This window comes from Populus alba, chromosome 12 (assembly GCF_005239225.2).
Source record: "Populus alba chromosome 12, ASM523922v2, whole genome shotgun sequence".
Taxonomy (NCBI): domain Eukaryota; kingdom Viridiplantae; phylum Streptophyta; class Magnoliopsida; order Malpighiales; family Salicaceae; genus Populus; species Populus alba.
The window spans coordinates 7,253,603-7,276,719 of record NC_133295.1 but is presented as its reverse complement, the minus strand read 5'-3'; the positions used below and the strand labels follow the sequence as shown (position 1 = coordinate 7,276,719).

General features: G+C 29.2%; 1 protein-coding gene across 3 annotated transcripts; it reads right to left on the bottom strand.

The window, feature by feature from the left end:
* Positions 1-438: 438 nt before the first annotated feature.
* Positions 439-22,685, bottom strand: LOC118049072 (agamous-like MADS-box protein AP1). 3 transcript variants are annotated; one of them, XM_035058955.2, is made up of 8 exons: positions 22,302-22,679; positions 19,410-19,491; positions 17,333-17,406; positions 17,140-17,239; positions 17,025-17,066; positions 7,031-7,072; positions 1,062-1,177; positions 439-835 (listed from the first exon to the last, which is right to left on the bottom strand). In XM_035058955.2, the coding sequence occupies exons 1-8, from the start codon at positions 22,484-22,486 to the stop codon at positions 733-735; spliced, it is 744 nt and encodes a 247-aa protein (XP_034914846.1). In that variant the 5' UTR covers positions 22,487-22,679; the 3' UTR covers positions 439-732. The 3 variants fall into 3 exon arrangements, with proteins under 3 accessions (XP_034914846.1, XP_034914847.1, XP_034914848.1); XM_035058956.2 differs by having other exon boundaries at positions 17,333-17,397; positions 22,302-22,676; XM_035058957.2 differs by lacking the exon at positions 7,031-7,072 and having other exon boundaries at positions 22,302-22,685.
* Between the last annotated feature and the right edge of the window lie 432 nt (positions 22,686-23,117).

Here is a 23,117-nt window from a genome sequence, read left to right as displayed (position 1 = left end):
TTTTTTTATTGACGTAGATATTCAGGTCAGCTTTTGTATACCTTAATTAATTTTATGAACCCTAAAATTAATGGTCATATAAACTTTTAGTGGCCATAAAAAAACTTAAACTCATGATTATTATAAAATAATTTTAAAACTAGTTAAGTTCCCTCTCAAGCTTCAAATCAACTCAACTCCCTTTGTATCTTAGAAATGGTTGAAAATTTTAGCCGAGAAACCGTGAGGATCATAATGAGAGAACGACCGACTTAGTTTCTGTATTAGAGACAGGGGCATTCAGAAACTGCTGCTAGGCGACAGTTGGATGAGATTTGTGAAGCCTTTTTAAATCGATCAGAATTACCCCCAGTAAAGAGGGTAATCGGAAGCTTAATATCATCATTTCTTCACAATAAAGACGCACGTCGACATGTCTAGTATTGATTAGGAAAGAGATTAACACCTGCAATCAACACATGTCAATATAAAGAATGGTTCACTTTCTTACGTCCATGGTACATTGCAGTTAGTCTTTCTATTTATGGATTTTATTACACAAGCAATTTAGTGATACATTACAATTATAGATACATAGAGATACATTACTATCATGGAACTGCTAGATAATTCCCAAGTATCAAGCAACCGATCCAACATTTTCGCTTCATCAGACAGAAAATGGATTTACATTTCCATACCCCCACGTCTTGGTGTATACAAATAGCGCAACAAGGAGTTGATTTGATTCTTTTATTCGTTGAGGTAGCGAAGCATCCAAGCAGGCAACAGTGCGTTGGCTCGATGTTGGATTGGAGTGGGTTCTTCCTCATTTCCCGTTGCCAGGTGGCTGCTACTGCATTGTATGATATGACATATCCTGCTTTAGTTTCTTAGCACGCACGGAGATGATGCAGAAACATAGCGTGCTTCAAGGTATTGTAGAACAATTATACATACATCTCATATTACATTTTACTGTATATTTTCTATGAAACACAGTGGTTCAAGTGTATGTCATGTACTACTGCATGCACATGAGAGAGAGAGAGAGAGAGAGAGAGAGAGAGAGAGAGAATAACCTTATGTTTAAGGGCTGCATTGGTTGTGGCCGAAGAATTGTAGATGAATCCAGGTCAGGATTTTGCTGCTCCCATGGTGCTTGTTGAGCTATTATTGCCTTCTCCTTTTCCTTGACCTAATTTCGATTCCAAAAATTAGATGCGCCAAAAGCGACCTAAATGAAGTGGTAGGCGCAAATTGCTTTTTGGAAAAGGAAGGGATTATCTTTTCTGAACATGCTATTGAAAAATGATAACATTCCATACCAACAAATTCCACGGAAACTTTTTATTTTAAAACTTTAATGGTGATTGATAGAGTCAATTAATAATAACTGAATGATTGTGTTAAATAAATAAGGCAGAAAGAAACCTTTTATAAGACCATGTATGGCACTATTAAAATAGTTATTTTATTTTATTTTTAGCTTAGTGAAAAAAAAAGAGTTAAACACAATGGAAAAAATATTTAAGGATATAACATATTTTAGTAAATCATAAATGGCATGTGTGACTCACGTATCAGAAATGATATCTACGACTCTCATGTCGCAATTGAGATCTAAGGGTTTTAAGCTTTAATTTTGTATGAAGCCACAAATAACATCTGTAAATTATGTGTCGCTTTTGACATCTACAACTCGTGATTCAAATGTCATTTGCAACACCATATAAAATTAAAACTTAGAGCCCTTTTCTTCCTCTTTCTTCCCCTACCCCCCTCCCCCCTAAATAGTTGCCCCTCCCCTTTCCCAACCATGAACGAGCACCCTCTCTCTCTTTATCCCTATCATGAAACACATCCAAAACACGACAAGATCACCTCGTCTCTATCTAGCTTGAAATCACCACTCCACTCTCTCCACCACAGGTCAAGCTATTTCCAGCCAAAACTACAACCATCAATTACAACCACCACCCACATTCTACACTTAGAGGTATATTCAACACTTTGTTTTTGTCAATTCGATATAATTTATGTTAATATATGTTAATATTGATTTAAAAAAAATATTAGGGTTTAAAATTAGAGACTTTAAGATAATTAGCTATGAAATACATGAGTTGAGTTAATAATTTTGTTATGATAGTGAAATTTGATTAATTTAGGTTTTCACTGACTAATTTGATGTTTTTAGGTATTTGTCACTTATGTTACCATTATGATTTTATTCATAAATTATAGACCTTGATTAACCTCATGATATTAATAAATTTGGTTCTGTTATGTTGTTTGGCAATTTCTGGTAGTTTTAGAATACTATGCTTCCATGGTGGTACCATTATCAATACCGAGATCACCTATAATGGAGAAAGTCATGAGTTCTTAATTGTTACATTAGATGTCTCCTAACAAACTATTTAGAATATTATGTAATCTACTTGGCTAGAATATGCTTGAAATAAAAGATGAAATTACTTGGAGGATATTGCAAACTAAGGTTAGTCAAGCTCATTATATCGGTGTATCAATTTGTAGTGATGGAAGTGTGAATTCAATGTTTGAGTTTTGAGCATTAATAGGATTAATATGCTAAAGCTCTACTTCAATAGCAGAACTAAACAAGAAAACTCTTCTAGTATGGAGTTGACTCGGGTTCCAAGTAACTGTTAGAGGATCACATAGGCATTATGAGCAACTGGTCCATATAGGTTAGGTGGTAATGCAAAAAGAAAAATATTTGTATAGAAAATTAATATGAAACCTTAGGTATGATATTTGCTCTATATTGCTATAGAGAATCTGAACCATGTGACGATGAAGATGATCATCACATTGATAGAGTTGAGGTTAGGGAGAAAGATAGGAAAGATAAGGATATTGAGTTAGTTAAGCCTATAAATCAATACATGGAACCTCCTTCTAAATTTGAGGTTGTGAGTGGGCATGACCAATACGGATGAAATAATTGGTCTAACAGTCGTAGGTATTCAGGCTTATCAGTTGATGAATTGGAGGTTTGACAATAATTCATAGACAAATCTGAATATATTATTGTAGTTAAGCGGTGGCATATCAAGAATTCATTATGAATTGATGAATTGAAGGTTGGACAAAAATTCATAGATAAAAATCTGAATGTATTATTATAGTTAAGTGATGGCATATCAAGAATTCATTGCAATACAAGGTTCATTGTTCAACTAAAACTTATGATCAGTTGCAATGCGTTTATAAACCAGGATGTAGATGGCATTTAAGTAGGGGATATCACTAGATGTCTAATTCATGGGAAATATCAAAATTAAAAGGGTTACACACATGTTGAAACCCTCTTGTTCTACAACGTCATCATCAAATTGACTTATATCTCATTGCTAAAGTGATATTGGAAATTGTGAAAAGAGATATAAGTATGAGTATTGCAACGATTCAAGGTAATTTGGAGAGGAATTGTGAACATGGCATCTTATATTGGAAGGCATGGATGGATAAGCTAAAAACATTAGAGCATTTATTTGGTATACACAAAGAGTCATTTCAAGACATGCCTAGAATACTACTAGCCATTAAAGATTAAAATCCATGAATAATCTTCACTTAGGGTCATAAAATGGTTACTAGCACTAAGACAATATTTAGTACAACATTTGGGGCATTTATTGCTTCAATTGATGGATTTTAATATTTTCATCCTTATATTAATATTGATGAAACTCACCTTTAAGATAAGTACAAGGTAAAGTTGTTTCAGTTGTTTATGATGCAATTAATAGAGTTTATCCATTGTGTTTTGCTTTTGTTGAAAAAGAGATAAACAATAATTGAAGTTGGTTTTTAGATTCGCTTTGTCAATATGTAATTAGTTATCCCACAGGGTTGTGTATTATATTAAATAGACATGCAGCGATTAAGAATTTCATAGCTCATATCTTTCCTGAACCTATTGCATATCATCGGTATTGTTCATGATACTTTGTTCGTAACTTCAACACCAGGTTCTAAAATATTACCTTGAAAAATATGTTGCATAGAATGTGTAAAAATCCTTCAAAACAAGGAGTTTGACATTTATATGATGATTTGGTGGAGACTAATAATACGATCAAAGCATGGCTAGAAGCTAAACCAACAAAGACTTGGACACTCTTATATGATTTTGGTGGTCGCCATTATGGCAATACAATGATGAATTTGTCAAAAGTTTTTAATAATATTTTAAGAACTATCCATGACATGCCTATATCAACTATAGTTCAATGCATACAACCTTTTCTGATGTAATAAACATTTTGTATAATGTAGAGCCGAAGTTGTAGAATTTTTAAGTATTGATGTATTGTGGCCTCAAAAAGTCTTATATGAATTGCTTGCTAATACGACAACTTCTAGATCACATATGGTAACTTTATATGATCTTACAATAGGTTATTTCAGTTTAAGATTCACAAATAACTGATGTTGCAAAAGAATTTTGAAAGACAATTAACATCAATGAAACAACCTGTACTTATGGTAAATGATAATTGTATCATCGACCATGTTCACACTTAATTGAATGTTGCACTTTACAAAATGTGTGCAATTTGTTGATGATTTTAACTCCTACTTGTCATACAAAAATGCACATAGTCAATCCTTGCCTGACATGCCATTGTGATATGCATATACTAGTCCAAATATATATGGATGTCCAACTATATGGTGAATGGATAAAGATCAAAGAAAATTCACTTGTCTGCATAATAAAATAGATGATAAGGAGGGGTGCTTACTAAATACATATGGTATATACGATCAAATAGGTCATAATAAAAAACTTTTCAAACTAGACAACACATGTTAATAGCTGTATTTGTTTCAAATTATGTAAACTTTGATTATTATTTTTAATTCAACTATATTGATGTTCAATTGTAATGCAATGCTAATAATGTTTTGTTACAAGACCTCCAGGGAGCTATGGTTTATACTAGAAGAGGTTCATCTATTTATAGAAGTGTCAACAAATAGGATCACTTGGTTATTGAGGCAGGTTTAAATGATAGGTCAATTATATATATATGTATGTATATATATATATATATATGATCAATATCATTCCAATGATATTTGAAGGTGAGAGGTCAAATCTTATTTTAATAACATTTTAAAACTACTTTAATTGATATTTTATTAACTAAATTTTAACTATTTAAATTATTTAAATAACTAAATTACTTGATTTTCATAGTGATGATCTTGTAACACCTTGACATCATACATTGATAGAGTTACATGAGTGTGTCCGCCTATTTGTTATTAAGGCAGGTTTTTATAAAACTAGTCAAATATGTATATACATCTTAATCATTCATTGATTGCAGTTTTGGTAGAGTGATGGAGGAGCAAGACACACTCATACTAAAGGACGTCGTTATGTTAACTGACCTTCTAATAGATGAAGCCCCAATAACAAGCAATTGACGGTTGACTAACAAAGATGTTTTATGTGATCGTTTATTAGAATGAGTATCTCAGCCAGTACTTACAGGGTTGAATCTATTAAATTGACATAATTGGACATAAATTTTTAGACCGCTCACTAGATGCGATATATTTTATGTGATCGCTTAGGCATACATAATACATATGTTTGGTAGTTTTATTTTCATGTTACTGCATGCAATGCAGTACCAGTGCTCTTTCTGACATTGCTTAAGAACTTTCTCGGTCATTCCTAATTATAGCTAGGGAGCATGCTTGCATATCTTTACCAATAACTATGTAAAGTTTTGTGTCTAAAAAAAAAACATATTGTTAGGTGTCTACTATTTTTCCTTGTATAAATTATTTTAATACTAACTTGATACTGTCAATGTTAATTAATATAGTTTTGGTTTTGAGAGCATATATTTATATTAAATGTCTAAAGAGTTAGGATAATAATATGTTGGACATTGTCACTTTGATGCTACTATCCATTTTATTCTAATTAATAATAAAATAAAATTGTTTCTAATCAATATGTTATTTATATAAATTGAATATAAAAAATATACTAAATTTGTGGCTTGTCATGTTAGATGGTGTGAGGCTAAACATTTTACGGTAAATCTATTAGGTATGAGTTACAAATTTATTTTGGTTTTTTATTATCTAAACATGGATTTTTTAGTACAAGTCAATAAAGTATACTATATGTTTAAATATTTTTTGGCTTGTGTTGTTTTATAAAAAATGTTTATTGTGCTACGGTCCCAAAAAACTCTAAATAAAAATATCTTTATCATACAATCATGTCTCAATTGAATTGATATGCAATCAAATCTCTCTTATTTTTATTTGTTTAAAATAAAAGTTTTAATATTAAAAATTATAAAAAAAATATTTGTTTTGAGGTTTTTGTTTTATCAGGCGATAACATCTTATGATTATATGGTATACAACTACGAAAATATAGGACCCATATTATTAATGTCATCCTTTTTTTTTTACTTTTTTTCCCATAAATAAGATATTAATACCTTTATAATTAAATTATCTTATTGTTACATTAATAACAATAAAAAAATTACGATGATGAAAGTATGTGATGGATGAGAGAAGAGGGTTTTTCTTTTTGTTTGTAAATTGTTATCCATGAAAGAAAAAAAAACCCACATAATTCTTTGCTTTTCAAAAAAACAAAAATATCATGTGTCAAAAAAAAATTAATATACATTAAGGGTCTTGTATTGTTTTTTTTTAGATTAACATGGATGTCCTGGTCAACTTTCGTGCACCTCGACTAATTCTATAAGTCTTAAAGTTAACGACTATGTAAATCTCCAGTGGTCTTGAAATTCATGAGACTCGAATTAGTGATTTTTAAGTAGCAAACTCAAAACCTTACTAATAAATTTTGTATTTTTTTATTTGTATGCAATGTATTCAATCGTACCTCGACAGAAACTAAACAAACATTTACTTGATGGTTTAAGGTTCATAAAGTTAAAAGATTAATAAAATTCTAAACATTTTATTTGAAGAAAAATAAAATTAAAACTCTTAATAAAAAGATTCTCACCTTCTTTGCAAGCATGTTGTTTTGCTCCTGGAGCGCCTTGTCCTGTAAAGGAGAAGGGATAAACGGTCTCTATAATTAATTGCACAATCCTATAATTTTGTACAGCCATCAAATTGAAAATAAAATATATAGACGTTAACAGCGTTGGAGAATAGAGCGAAATCCACTGAAACAAGTCAGACAAGATTAATCATTGAATTTGATTCACTTAATGCTATCAGCTGGGATATTTGAGAGACAAGAGGATCGGCCGGCCGTGAGTATTTTCAATCGTATCAATGCTTTACTTAGGCAGCTGCATCATGTTTACTTAGAAAACGGCAACTTAGTAGCAGATTCTTTAGCTAAACAAGCTTTGCATAGAGAAGAAGATTATGAGTTCATCTTATGATAAAAATAAATCAAAATAATTTTAAATTAGAAATATGTTGGCTAAAAATGATTTAAATTAACATGAAAATATATTTGGTAAATATAAGTTAGAACCACAAGTTAAAAAATCACAACTTCTGATTTTGATTCAAATTTTATATTTAAATAAAAAATTTTAAAAAAATAACTTAAATCAATTTATAAAAATCATAACCTATAGTGCTTCGATACAGTTGCTAAACTCCTATTATATTTCGCTAAAGCCATTATCTCATTGGCTGGCTAGTCTCTAGTCAAATCATTCTGATTCTCATAAAAAGAAATAAATATATAAATAAAAAGGAGACAAAAACAACTGACTATCTAGCTCTCTGTGGTTGGGAGGGTTTTTAATCCGGGATGTCCGGACCAGCTTGCACGCACTACAACTAATCTCCAGATTCACTGAACATCTTACAAGCCCAATGAGCATGTAAGGCACCGCGGGGATGATAGACGTACACAAGTGGGGCTTGAACCCTGGTATAAAAAAAGAGAACAAATTCCTTTAACTACTAGATAACAACCCCCGGAGGGTCTAAAGTCTTGCTCGTAAGTGGGCGAAGTTCCGTATTATTGTTTTGATTTCACGGAGGCAAGTTTTGGAAACCTCTCTCTTATGGAAGATAAAGAGGAGGACCTTGTGCTAGAGGGAGTTAGGGCTGAGGAGAGAACCCAATCATATAACCCATGTCTGGTTGGAAGATTTTTCACAGAAAAAATGGTGTAGATTTATATTTATTATATATAAAAACAAAAATATATTTTCATCAAATTTGATTTTTTTTTCAATTGAATACATAGATAAACTGTAATTTTGTAAACTTTATATTGAAAACAAGAAATTTTAAGCCTTTTGGCATCACAATCACATCCCTTTAAATTTCAAAAAAAATTATCAGCTACAATGTTACTATCATAAATTTTCCTTTGTAAACACCCTCTGGCAAGATAGCATAAAGAAGAAAACTTTAGTTAAATAACGCACTTAGTAAAAAATACGTGATGGATAATCGTGTTTTAAAATTAAAATTATGATTCGTATTTATATCTTTAAATAAAACATGAGAATATTAATTATGTTTTTTACCAAACTCCAAATTAAATCTCAATCCAAACCAAAACTTCTTTAACTCTAAACTTATCCCAAATTAACCCTGAATGAATTTAAAACCAATCCTAACTCAAAACTAATCTCAAACCATGCTATTTTGTAAATATTTTCTTTAACCCAATGTTATTTGGGTAAAATATTTTTTGAATAGTATTATTATTAAAAAAAATCATATATATATATATATATATATATATATATATATATATATATTACATGTAGGTTAATCCTTATCTTACTTGAAAGTCTGCTTAAAAATGTTGTTGCGATTGTTTTTCTAAGTATTTTTTTATTTAGAAATTTATTAAAATAATTTTTTTTTAGTTTTTAAAAAATTATTTTTGATTTTATATATTAAAATATTTAAAAATATCAAAAATATATAATTTATAAAAAAATTAATTATTTTTAAATATTTTAAAAATATAAAAACAAATAAGTATATGTAGTTGTGGACACCATGGAAAAAAGTATAGGCTTTCAGCCAGGTTTCTGACAACAAATTCAAAATCCAATAGCCCTTCACTGCATGCTATCTTGTTCACGTCCGGTGTAGGCAATCAAGCTAGCTAGAGACACGACATCTAAGCTCAAAAAAAATTAAATCTGTATTATATTATTATAATTGTGTATTCGAGAGTATAATAAAAATTATTTTTAAAAATATAATATATTAACATAATATTTTTTAATTTTTTAATTTTTTTTTTACATTAAAATAATTTTAAAATATAAAAAAAATTAAAAAAATCAAAATCAAAATATTGTTGTACCTCAATATCAAATAAAACATAATTAAAGAACAATCCAAGAATTGTGTTAATGTAAAATTCATAAAATACAGCAATTATTCTATCATAAACCAAGAGTATGTTTGGAAATATATTAGAAATTATTTTTTGTTTAAAAATATATCAAAATAATATAATTTTTTTATTTTTTTTAAATTTATTTTTAATATTAACACTTCAAAACAATCCTAAAAAACAAAAAAAAATAATTTAAAATTTAAAAAAAAATAAAAATTTTAAAAACATTATTAAACTGCAATGCCAATAAAAACTTAAAAAGTTGCATATAATTATATTATCACATTCATTCTTTTTTTTTTTCCCCAATTGCATCAATAATGCTATCACAATTAAAAAAAAAAAAACTATGCTATTTTTCAAAAAACAAAATTCCTGTGCTATTATCCTGGTAAATTTAAGCAAGCTAGTTTGTATTAAAAAAACTCTAAGATTCATCATCACTATACAATTAAATAAAAATCAAATTTAAATATTTAATAAGCATCTTATAAATAAAAATAAGAAGAAGAATATGGGTGTGCTCACAATTTAGAAGAATACTGAAAGCTAAAAAGGTAGAGACAATATTAAAGAACATCGTTTTGCTAGATTATTAAAACTTAGTCAATCAACTTTAGTGAAGCTTCATTTTTTTATATTTATTATTCAATTTTATTATGAATACATATAAACTAATTGCATCTCTTTCGAATCTGGTTTATCATTAGCTTTGCTTTAACAAGAACTTGTGTGCTTCAACTACATGAATCATGAGTTCTTACAAAATATGCCCTTTTAATCAGGATTCCAATTATTTCGATTGAAACAGTTGGAATAATATTGATTGATGAATGAAGTCAAGAAGAAAATGTGAAAAAAGGTTATATTTCATCCGAAAGTTCATAAAGTCAAGAAATATTAATAAGTTAGTTATTATCAGTCTCATCTTGCGAACTTTCATTATTAACGATCAAAAAAAGTTATTAATAAAAGTGCATCCTAGAAATACTTATTTATTTGTAATGTTATAGGTGTATCATGTATTAAAATTTATACAATAAGTAGGCTTAAGGTGATTTAAAGTTCATTATTGTTCAAACTCAAATTTGGCATCCATATTTTATTATAGCTATTATATAGACTTGAATATGAAACTGATCCAAAAGAGAAATCTAGGTTATCATCTGAGTGATTCAACCTTCAAGCCACCAAGCAAACCCGATCAATTATTCTTACTAAAATGACAGTGTTTTATACTCTCTTTTTTTACATGATATTGACCCAATTAGGTTTGGACTAGATTTGGCTAGATCAACGAGATCACATAAAACCACACCATGTTGAATAAGTTTGATAATATCATTGTCTTGTTCAACTATAATAGAAACCGGACCAAGGTCAAGCTCTAATTTCAGGTTTCTCGAGGCAGCCAACTGGGTTGGATCAAATTTAACAAATATTCAACTATTCTTTTCCTAACTCTTATGAACTATTATAATTGCTTTTGTTTTTTTTTTCTTTCATTCTAATTCCTAAAGTTCATTTGCATTTTTTTAGTTCCTCAATTTTATTATGGAGGGGTGAAATTGAGAAAAGAGAAACAAAGGAGCAAGAAGTCGAGAGAGATAACCTTTTAGTCATTCAGGAAAAAAATAATGTGAATATGATAGCCATGAAAATTCAAGTTTATTGATTTCCTTGAAAAACTCTTTAAATTACAAACCAAGATTGAATTTGGTTTCAAAATTTTGATTTTATTTTTAGAAGATTTTAAATATTTTTTAAAGTAGAAATTGATTTAAAGAGGTTTAGAAGGATTATTTGTAAGTTCTTTTTTTGTGGACATCAATATTTTGAAAATGTAAAAGGTGTTGAAAAAACAAAAAAAAAATCGAACATGCTCCATTCATTTTGTTAAGAAATATAGGGTTATTTCGTTTTATTTATTAAGAGTAAAATAATATTATTTTTTTCAATTTAGCCTATATATAATCTCTTTGTACTTAGATTAAACCCGTTCTTTTATATTATTGTGATCATGCAGTATCAATAAAACTCTATCCTCCTCCACTCTTAATTTTGTATTTCTCTTTATTTCTTTGGATTGTTTAACATAGTATCACGGCATGGTTTCATGGAAAGAGGCTTAATCTCATACACACCTTTGAGAAGATATTTGTTCAATTTTTACAATCTAGTATCTTGTTTTTCTTTCCTTTGTGTTCTGGTTTTTTTTTATTATTATTATTACCATTAAAAGATATGATTCACTTTAGCATGTGAGTATGAGGTTAGATAGAAAGATTATTCGTATCGAAGTTATGTAATGAGAATTTTTTTTAAAAGGTAAAAGGATGTGAGGATATATTAATGCAACTTTTATGATACCCATAAATACTGGTGAGGGTTATGTTACTTTGATAGATGTTTTGGAAGCAAACAATGTAAAAATTATTACTTGGATTAACAATTATGTTGAGCATTTCATAAGTACACAGTTTGCAAAGTACAAGACAATAAAGGGGGTTTGAGATCATCTACAAAGGTTGTTCACGTAATCAAATTTTGAATAACAATATCAATTAGAGAATGGCATACGAGTTCTTCACCAAAAAAAGATGAGTATTCAAGATTTTTATTCTGTTATAACAAATTTTTTGGATCAGTTGACTCTTATAAAATCAATAGAATTAAAGGCATATGGTGCTTATATTGCTCATAGAGAGTAGCAACAATTGGTACAATTTTTAACGGAATTTCAAAGTGATTTTGAAAGATTTAGAGGTTTAATTTTGCATCGTTCTTCATTACTTTTTGTTGACTCAATTGTCAATGAGTTATTGAATGAAGAAATACATCTTCAGTCTTATTCTTAAAAGAGAATTCTTTATACTTCTAATCCTTTTGTGCTAGTAGTACCTTCTAAACCATTTTCTAATAATTAGAATAAACCTTACACAATACTTGTCTTTGACGAATGTTGTTTCTGTAAAAAGAAAGATCATTGAAAGGCTTGATGTTCTAAGTTGAGACAATAAAATCAAGCTTGGAAGTCTGGCAACCAATCACAATCTAATGCTCATAGACCACCTCAAAGCTACAAACCATCACACACCACAATACAATAACAATAGTTTCATCAGGTCCTTTCACCGTTTCTAGTACTTTGGCCGAGCAATTTTAGAAGTTTCTCTCCTTACAGCCACAAGGTATGTTCATTTTTTTTTTCCTATAAGTTACCTCATAGTTCTTCAAGTATGTCACATTTTGAAAAAGTCTTGGATTCTGGTGCTTCACATCATGTCTTAAGATTCTTCATCATTTGTTTGTGTCCCCTTGGCCCTTAGCAAGTGTGGTTCTGTTGTCATACTTCACTTGTCTCCCCCTGATGTTTATTTTATTCTAAAACTTACATTGAATCTTGTTTTTGTTGGCTAGTTATTTGATTCTGATAATTATTGAGTCATCTTTTCCCCTTCTTTTTGTTGTGTACATGATTTGTAGTCTTAAAAGCTAATTGAGACGGATTTTAGAAAGAAGGGGCAATATATTTTGGATAAGTTAAAAGTTTCAGTTACTATTGTTGCTGCTACTAATGTTGATTTATCTTCTTTTCGTTTGAGTTTTTCTAGTTTTTATTTATGGCATTCTCGTTTAAGTTATATTTTGTCCTCTTTTTTGAGATTTTTTTGCATCCATATGAGTTATAGAAAATTTACAAACTTGTGATATTTCTAATTGTAGTGGATGTAAACTGACATAATTTTTTGCTTTACCTTTTAAGCGAAGTATTACGTTTCTTATTCTCCATTTGATTTGATTCATTCTAATGTATAAAGACTTTCTTCTATTGCCACAAAAAAGGTCTCAATATTATGTTTTTCTTTATTGATGATCGTACTCATTATTATGGGGTTTATTTAATGAAACATTGTTCTCAATTCTTTGAAATATATACAACCTTTTGAGCTCTTGTCAAAACTCAGTATTCTGTTGTTATCAAATTTTTTAGGTGTGATTCGAGTGAAGAATACACCTCTAATAAATTTTGTGAGTTGCTTGTCTTAAATGGAATTATTCACCAAACTTCATGTATAGATACTCCTGAGCAAAATGGTGTTGCTGAAAGAAAACATTGGCACATTGTTAAAACTGCTTGTTCTCTCTTGTTGTCTACTTTTGTTCCTAGAGTGTTTTGGAGAGAAGTTATATTGACTATTGTAGATTTGATTAATACAATTTCATCTTCTCATATTTCAAGTTTTTCTCATTCTAAAAAGTTGTATAGGTATGCCCCTGATTATTCATTCTTTAGAATTTTTATTGTACTTGTTTTGTTTTTCATCCTCATGTAAAACACAGTTAGTTGTCCTTTCGATATGTTATTTGTCTTTCTTGGTTTTGGTGAAGGTAAAAAGAAGTATCGTTGTTTTGATCCAATAACTTAGAAACTTTATACGTCTCGTCATGTTGTCTTTCTCGAGCATATACTTTTTTTATTTTATTCCATCCATTTCTCATAACTTGACTAGATTTGATCTTATTTGTATAGATTCTTTTTATAAGAATTCAAATAGTTTATAATCTCAGGTTCTTAATACTTCACATACCTCTTCTAATGGTCGACCAATTTGTACTAATCATTTTGCAGGTACTGATACTTTATTCTCTGGTATACTTGAAGCTTCTTTTTTTATAGTCTCTCATGCTCTGTCTGAGATTGTGGATCCACCTCCACATCAATCCATATGCATTGTAAGTCTACAAAGTTACCAGATTTTGTCTATTCTTGTTATTATTCATTTTATATTTTCTTTTTAGCTTCTATTCATTGTCTCTCTGAATCTCCTTCCTATAAAAAGATAATTCTTGATCCTCTTTAGCAACAAGTTATGGATGAAAAACTTTATACTTTGCACAAGACAAATACTTAGGATTTGGTTCCTTTACCTTATAATAATAGTGTTGTTGGTTGTCGTTGGGTGTAATGATCAAGATTAATTCTGATGGATCTATTAAGCGATACAAAGTTAAATTGGTTACAAAAGGATACTCTTAATAATATGATATGGATTATAAGAAGACATTTGCTTATGTTGCAAAAATGACAATTATTCATACTCTTATTGCAGTAGTTGCAGTTCATTAGTGACATATCTATCAATTTGATGTTAAAAATGCCTTCTTAAATGAAGATCGTCAACAAAAAGTTTATATGGCATCCCATCCTAGTGTTTCACATAACTTTAGGTATGTTTGCAAGCTCAAGAAAATGTTATATGATCTTAAACAAGCATCTTTTGCTTGGTTTAAGAAATTTTCTATTGTGATCTCTTTGGGATTTGTTTCTAGTAATCATGACTCCGCTCTTTTTGTTAAGTAAACGGATGCAAGGCGTACCATTCTATCTTTATATATTGGTGACATAATAATTACTAGTGATGACATTGATGGTATTTCAATTCTGAAGACAGAGTTAACTAGACAATTTAAAATGAAGGATTTGAGTTCTTTACTATATTTATTGGGTATTGATGTAGCCTAATTATCTAGAGGTTATTTACTTTCTCAGTCAAAATATGTTGCAAGTATTCTTCAGCGGGCTAGACTTACTGATAATAAAACTGTAGATAATGAGGTTAATGCAAAGTATTCTTCTTTTGATGATTTACCTTTGTCAGATCCTACTTTATACTGTATTATTGTTGGGAGCTTGATATATCTCATTATTACTCGTCCAGATATTGCATATGTTGTTCATGTTATTAGTTAGTTTGTTGCTTCTACTACTATTCATTAGGCAGCTATTATTTTTATTTTATGATATCTTCAGGGTATAGTCTTTTAGAGTATTTACTTTCATCCGCCTCTTCTTTGGAGGTGCGTGCATACTCTAATGGTGATCATAGAGGTGATCCCACAGATTTCAAGTCTATTACTGGGTTTTGTATCTTTTTAGAAGATTTTATTATTTCTTAGAAGAGTAAGAAACAAACTATTGTTTCTCAATCTTCAATTGAAGCATAAAATCATACCATGATATCTATTACCAAATAGATTATGTTGGTTACTTGCAGGTATAGAAATTTCTCTTTCTCATCTCACTCCTATGTATTGTGATAACAAGAGTTCTATTAGATTGCTCACAACTTAATTTTTCATAAACGAACTAAGCACATTGAGATCGATTGTTATCTTACTCATCATAGTCTCAAGCATAACAACATTACTTTACCTTTGTTTCTTTTTTTTTTTTTTTTTTGCAGATTGTAGATTTCTTTATCAAATCAGATTCTATTTCTCATTTTTGTTTTCTAGTTGGCAAACTATCGATACTTGTAGCTACCATATCATGAGTTTGAGGGGAGATGTTAAGAAATATATGGTTATTTTATTTTATTTATTAAGGGTAGAATAATATTTTTTTTTTTTCAATTTAACCTATATATAATATCTTTTATCTTTGTATTTAGATTAAACTTATTTTTTATATTATTATCATTATGATGCAGTATCAATAAAACCCTAAACTCATCTTTATTTATTTTTATATTTCTTTTTTATTTTTTTAGATTGCTTCACACACACACACACACACACACACATATATATATATATATATATATATATATATAATGTAAATCTTAGACCAATTGGCGTTGCTTGTGAGGCCTAGAAGCCCCACTTTTGGGATTGGCTTCTTTTTCAAAAAATTGTTTTTGTTTTTGTTGATTTAACATTTTTCTAGATTCACTGATTAATTCTTAAGCCTCATTTTTTTATATTCAACTTTATGATATTATTTATGATGTATTCCAAAAGATGCACTTCCTTAAAAATTTAGGTAGTTTAAAAATTACTTTTAAAATTGCAAAGTGTCAAAATAATAATAAAAAAAATACATTAAGACCTCGTGATCATAATTAAATTTTGTTTTGAAATTTATTATATTTGTATTTAACGCAACATATAATAATAGCTTGCAATAGATATCATTAAGAATTTAGACTTAACTTTCAATCAATGTAGTATGTTTGATTTATAAAAAAAAATTTAATCATTAAAAATCAAAAAGTTAAAATATTAATAATATCTAACAATATCTTAAATGTAAACAAACCAATCTTATTAGTTCGAGAGTTGTCCGTATTTAAAAGATTTAAAGTTTCAGATTTAAAAAATATTTACTTCTCATTATTAGAATATATGTTAGAATAAAAAAAAAGAATTAATTTTATTGGGCACTATTTATCAATTTAATATTCGTTATGTGAGAAAAGTATGTTTTATTTATGAGATTCGATCCTTAATAAATTTGGAAGCCAAAAAGTTATCCCATAAAAGCATGACGTGTTTATCAACATTGAAAAATTTGTGAAATCACTCGAAAAGTATAAATTCACTAACCAATTTACTCAAAAAAAAAAAAAAAAAGGCATTCACTAGGATATTCACTTAATGATTAATATTCCATCCCCATATATAATTTTAAAATTTAATCCTAATTAGTGAGGTTGGGACATATTCACTTAATGATTAAGCCAACCTCTAAGATATTGACAATGATAATCCTGGAAAAAACAAGATTCTATACAATCACAACATCAAACAACCTTCCAGTTGCTAGGAGAACACAAAAAATAAAAAATAAAAAAAGGATCAGCCAAGGATTACGTACCTTCTTTTGTAGCTCTGAAATGGATTCATACATCAACTGATTCTGCAAAATGAAATGGCAACATTGATCAATAACATGGTCCTAAATTATCGAAAAGTTCAAGCACGGACATTACCTTTCTTGATCTCACGTGCTTAAGTGCTGAATCAATCTGATGCTCCAAGTTTTGAAGCTCTTTGATGTTCAAGGAATCAAGATCTTCTCCCATGAAATGCCTGCATGCCAACATACATAATTAATGGTAATAAATTGGTCTTACTAGCATTAGTTCTACCAGAAGATTTGCATTTCATTTCAAATGTTCATACCTTTGGTTTCTTTGTAAAACATCTACCCGAGCTTTGAGCTTCGCATATTCCAAAGTCCAGCTACCCTGGAAACACTAATGTCATTTCCTTATATACTATATCATTATGACATGTTATTTTGTTGGTTAGATTAATTTTTTTAACATAAGAAAATATTTAGGTGTTTCTAATATTTTTCTAATAAAAAAAATTAACCATATAAAATTTGATTTGATGTGACTTGGTTACATTGATGGGTTCAAAAACAACTCTTATAACCGGTAAAAACATACTTAGTTTAACTCAAAATAAATATTTAAGGAGGAGATTTTTTTTAATAAATATTAAGATGATAACATATTAAATTGATTCGAATTAACTAGGGTTAACTTACCAATTCGCATACCTAATCATAAGATCAGGATAACCCCATAAAAAGCAAAAAAAAAAAAAAAAAAAGAATTGCAAAGCTCAATTCTAATAAATCCAATTGTAAAAGATGAAACTGAATAAAAAAAAATTGTTTAAAAAATGACCCTAAAAATAACCCGAATCAACTTTTCAAACATGTGATCTAAGTTATGAAACCGAAATAACCTTAAAGAAAATGAATTTAAATAAATTATGAAGCACAATTCTCAATTAACCTAATGTTGAATGATAAAACTAAAAACAAAATTAATTAAAAAAAAAACACAAAAATAACTCGAGTCAACCAAGGTTAACCTGTCAAACTCGTGACCCGAGTCATGAGATAATGTTAATTTTTAATCACGAAGATGAAATATAAAACGGATCAAAATAAAACACGAAACCTAATTCTCAATTAACCCAATATTAAAGTATAAGATTGACAAAAAAAATCAATTTAAAAATAAAAAAAAAAACTCGAGTCAGCTTGTTAAACCTACAAGTCAGGTCATGAGCATGGAGTAACCTTATAAAAAATAAATTTTAAAAATTCATGAAGTCAAGTCCTTAATAAACCTTGAAGGATAAAATTATATATATATATATATTAGAAGAAAAAAATTCAAATAAAAAAAAAAGAATATTATTTCAGTAAATAGTATTATGTAAAGAGGGGTACAATAAAACTCCCTCCTCCTTTAGTTTTTTTTTTTTTTTTAATTTCATAACCATATTATATTAAGACAAAATTTAAAAAAAGAAAAAAGAAAAAAAGAGAAGAAAATAGAAAGGGAAAAGGTTGGTATTCTATCTCATCTTCCAAGACATACCAAAAATTCCACTCTCTAGTTTTAATGATTTCTTTTTTCTAGTTATAAAAGAAAAGGTTTTGGATTCTTTTTCTAATATAATGAAATTTTTTCATTCAAAATTAAAAATATAATATCTAATGAATAAACAAATATATGAAATAATAGATTGTAAAAGTGATTATAGTTGATCAAATATTAAAATGAGAAGTTGATCTTTTCTTATAAGAAATAAAAGATATATACAAGAGAATGCAAGTATTTGATCTTGTGTTGCGAAGCATTTTTTAAATTTTTTGTTATTTAAAATATATGAAAATTAAAATGGATATTTGTAAGAAAGTCAATCATTTAAGTTTTATAAAAAAAATATTTTTTATTCTAAATTCACAAAAACATATATTTTTTTAACAGTAGTATGGTTTATTGAATAAGAACTGAAAGTAATTAAAATGAATATTCAAAAAACTTATAATGATTTGAAATTAAAAAAAAATGTATATGTGGTTAAAATCTTCTTTTTTTATTCACGTGTTTTTATTTCTATAAAAGCATGTTTTTGTTATTAGAAGCATTTTTTTAAAATAAAAACTTATCATAATCTTAAAATAAAGTCTTAATAAAAAAAATCATGAGATGTGAACGTATTAAAAAATTAAAATAGATATTTTTTTATATATATTGAATATTTATGAGCAATATTTTAAAAACATTTTGCACATTAGGTTTATGAATAATTATTCAAAAAATAATTATTAATATTATAATAAAAAGCTTGAATATTATTTAAAAACTTCAGTATAATTAGATAATTAATTAAATATCATTAAAAAAAAGTCTTATTATAAATTGAAAAAGCAATTAGATAGATGACATACATGGTTTTCAGGATCATCATTTGCAAGAAGTTGTCTCTCAGCATATGAATATCTTTCATAACGTTCAAGGATCCTCTCCATGCTGTTACCATATAAAACATGTACATTAAGAGAATTTAACTTTATCCGAATCCAAATTTTCGATGACAAGAGAATTAAAAGCACGAGACAAACAAAAAAATCGCCATAAAATTTATCCTTGATAACCATATGATACATTTACATTAAAAGAACATTTCTCTGTAAGTGTATCATATTTATCATGTACGTACGGGTTTGGATTTTTAATATGCTGTAATAACAATAATAATCTCAAGTTCAAAACCTATTAAATTCACTCTTTTAATTAATCAAATTTTAGCAGATGAACTCGTAAATTTTAAATTCTAAAGGCTTTTAATTAAAAGAATTTATTAAATAATAATATAAAAACACTCATTAAACTTTATCTAATTACTTAGTTTTCATTGTAATAATTGTTTGATATAATACTAAAACATTATAAATATAAATTCTGCTACCTACGTTTTTCTAATTAAACTAAAAGAATTTAGCATAAGATAATGATGTAGATAATAAGTTTCAAGTTTAAAAGATTATTTGTGTATTAAAAATTAAATATAAAATCTTTAATGTGAATTTGCCAAATAATTTCAAATTTTGAATTGAAATAAGATTAAATGAAAACCCAAATAAACTAAATTTATAATTCATTCATCTTCTATATCCTCAGGAAGAAAAGGAAGGCCACAATTTGTTGAAAGTAAAGTGTAAAGCATGACATATATACACAAATAAAAGATTCACAAAGAAGTTCCCAGGGAAGAATTCGACATGGTCCCAACAGGTTCTATGGCCTTCAGCACGAATAAAGGGCACAGCGAAGTCAAAAGGACATACATATTTCAAACAAAAAATTCAAACAAAAGATACACAAACCGAGTAATGCTACATGCAAAACCAAATTACAAATCTTTGACCGTTGAGACCGTTCTACGGTCTCACATGATTGTTGCAATTACAAGTGCTTAAATGTAAAAGCACCTGCAATTGTAATACAAAAAATCAACGCAAGAAATTAGTAGCAGCCTTGGCTTGTAAAGAGTATTAAGAATTTCCCCTTGGAACCAATAAATTCCATCTCCTTTTCTATTTATTAATCACTGGATTCTATTACGCTGTCGGCTTGAACCTCTTAGTTGAGAACAATGGATCGACACCATTGGTAACATTTCGTAAAAGTAGATGGAAATAGCAACAGTGGAAAAACGGTACAAGAGTTTTGTGGAAAAAACCGAAAGAGGACAAGTCTCTATATCTTATCATCTGATTATTGTCCCCTATCTATTCATTTGCCTCCTAGTGGCCTGACCATGCATAAGCAAAGAAATCAAGCATAACTATTCTCGACTTTGAAACTAAACTGATGTCAAATTTCCATCCAAATCGAACCCCACCTGAAGCCCGGTACCAGTTTGTACGTAGGAGCTCAGGCGACCATTAGGCCACCGTTGTTACTTGATGAACGCGCGGGGGGGGGCGGCGCTGGCATATCTTATCCCTCACTAGTATTAGAATGCACAGATAAGCCAAATCCAATTCCCGAACTGACGCCTGACAAGACTAGTGATGAATAATCCGGTTCTTATCAGGAGCTCTCTTTTTCCACACACGAGAAAAAGACAAACTGAAATCTGTATAAGCTGTTCAGAGAGAGGGGACCGGGCGAGGATGGACTGCTAGGGAAATGCAAACAACAAAAATAATCTTAATTACATTGTTACTCCTAAATCCTCTGGATAAGATGCACGATTATCCATCCCTGATTAACTAGAGGCTGATCGAGCATCAAATTGTTTAATACACAAATAAAAAGAGAGATATCGAAAACCAAAATTAATGAGTTGATTAGGAATTGGTAATCATTAGTTTAATTATGGTGGTAAATCACTGGCTGCTTTGGTTCAAACTTCAAACCTAAAGACATTGACTTTGCTAAGACAACATGTTAGAACATGAGGTCAAAATTTCATGTATTTGCACAACATCCTATCCAAGTTAGATCATATGTGTAACATGCAATCCAACCTTTCATTACAGCTCAGCACAAAATCAATGGTTTCAGATTCTATGATCTAAAGAAACATAAAACCACATATAAATAATCTGCGTCCTCCATCTGCATCTATTGCATTCATGTACAGTCTCGTTAAATTTCTTTTCTGTACAAAGTAACATGTTGCTTTGCATTCAGTGTACCTCAGAAAGCAGTACCCATAAAACTCACTACTCTCTCTCTCTCTCTCTAGAAATATATATATATATATATTATTCTAAGTATAACAAAAAAAAACAGAAATATATTCAGAAGAAGGGGAAAAAAAACACAGATGATGTATATTAAATCCCAAGATCCATGTACTGAATTGGTTTTTCCTTTTTCTCTCTCTCACGCACACACGCTCTCTACTGCAGAGACACACACATGTAGTAGTATTTTTTATTATCTTTTCTGCAGAAAAAACACAAGTAGATAATGAAACATGATCATCCCACAAACATTCACTGACAATTTAAGCATCAAAACCAAAAAGAGATGCTCACAATTTCTTTTTCATTTAGCACCTCATTGTACTATCTCGTTAAAACTAGAAATACGAGTATCAAGAAATAATAATACTATATGGAAAAGATCAGAAAACAAAACAAAGAATGATATACGAACTCAACACAAATCATAACTGTAAAGCACATAATCAGTGTTGTCCCAAACAAGCAAAAACAATAAACGTATTCAAATACTCAGAATGAGATTCACAGAGAGAGAGAATGAGATTCACAGAGAGAGAGAGAGTAGTGATAAAAAAGAATAAGCTGATGGATTGTACGTACCAGGAATCAGTAGCGTATTCAAAGAGCTTCCCTTTTGTGGAGAAGACAATCAAAGCAACCTCAGCATCACAGAGCACAGAGATCTCATGGGCTTTCTTCAACAAACCAGACCTTCTCTTTGAAAAAGTCACCTGTCTATTGATCTTGTTTTCAATTCTCTTCAACTGAATCCTACCTCTCCCCATACTATATACCAAATTTACACAATCAATTCAGCACGAGAGAGATCAAAGGAGTTTTATTTTATTTCTTTGGTATAATTTTCTAGTAGAGCTATCCAGGAAGCAGGTCTCCTTTTGTTTTATTTCCTGGGTAAACGCTCTTATTACACTGACGTTTGTGTGGGAGGGAGAGAGACACTACATACAAAGAGAAAAAGAAAAGTACGCAAACTACTTTGGGAGGGGAGAGGGAAAAGACATGAGTGGTTTTAGAAAACAAGTGTGGTTTCGTCAAATGCGTTGTCGATATTTCGTAGGCTGGAGGTTTACTGTTTTTGGAGTCTGCTTCACTTTTCAAGGATTCAAGCCAAAATGTCGCTATCATCCGTACATGGAAAATTATATTTTCTTATAGCTTTCTTAAAAAGAAAAGAAATTGCTTTCTTACATAGGTAAGGGTAATAACCTTATTTATTTATTTCTTAACCTGCAATAATCATTTCCATGCATTGGATATATTAGTGAATTGCAGGTGTCTGTCGCTTGACGGCGCTATTTCCTTCCCGTATTTACAGGTGTTATTATTTACACCACCCAGGACAGGTGTTTTTTTTCCTTAAGCATGTCAACACCGCACCTGCCATTCGCCATGAAC

Bases quoted from the DNA above. Each gene is read 5' to 3' on its own strand.
- LOC118049072 (XM_035058955.2), bottom strand. From the start codon at position 22,486: ATGGGGAGAGGTAGGATTCAGTTGAAGAGAATTGAAAACAAGATCAAT. The intron at 17,240-17,332 runs GTATGAACATTT...GTTGGCATGCAG, and splicing joins GTTTTACAAAGAAACCAAAG to GCATTTCATGGGAGAAGATC. The intron at 1,178-7,030 runs GTGAGAATCTTT...AATCGAAATTAG, and splicing joins ACAACATGCTTGCAAAGAAG to GTCAAGGAAAAGGAGAAGGC.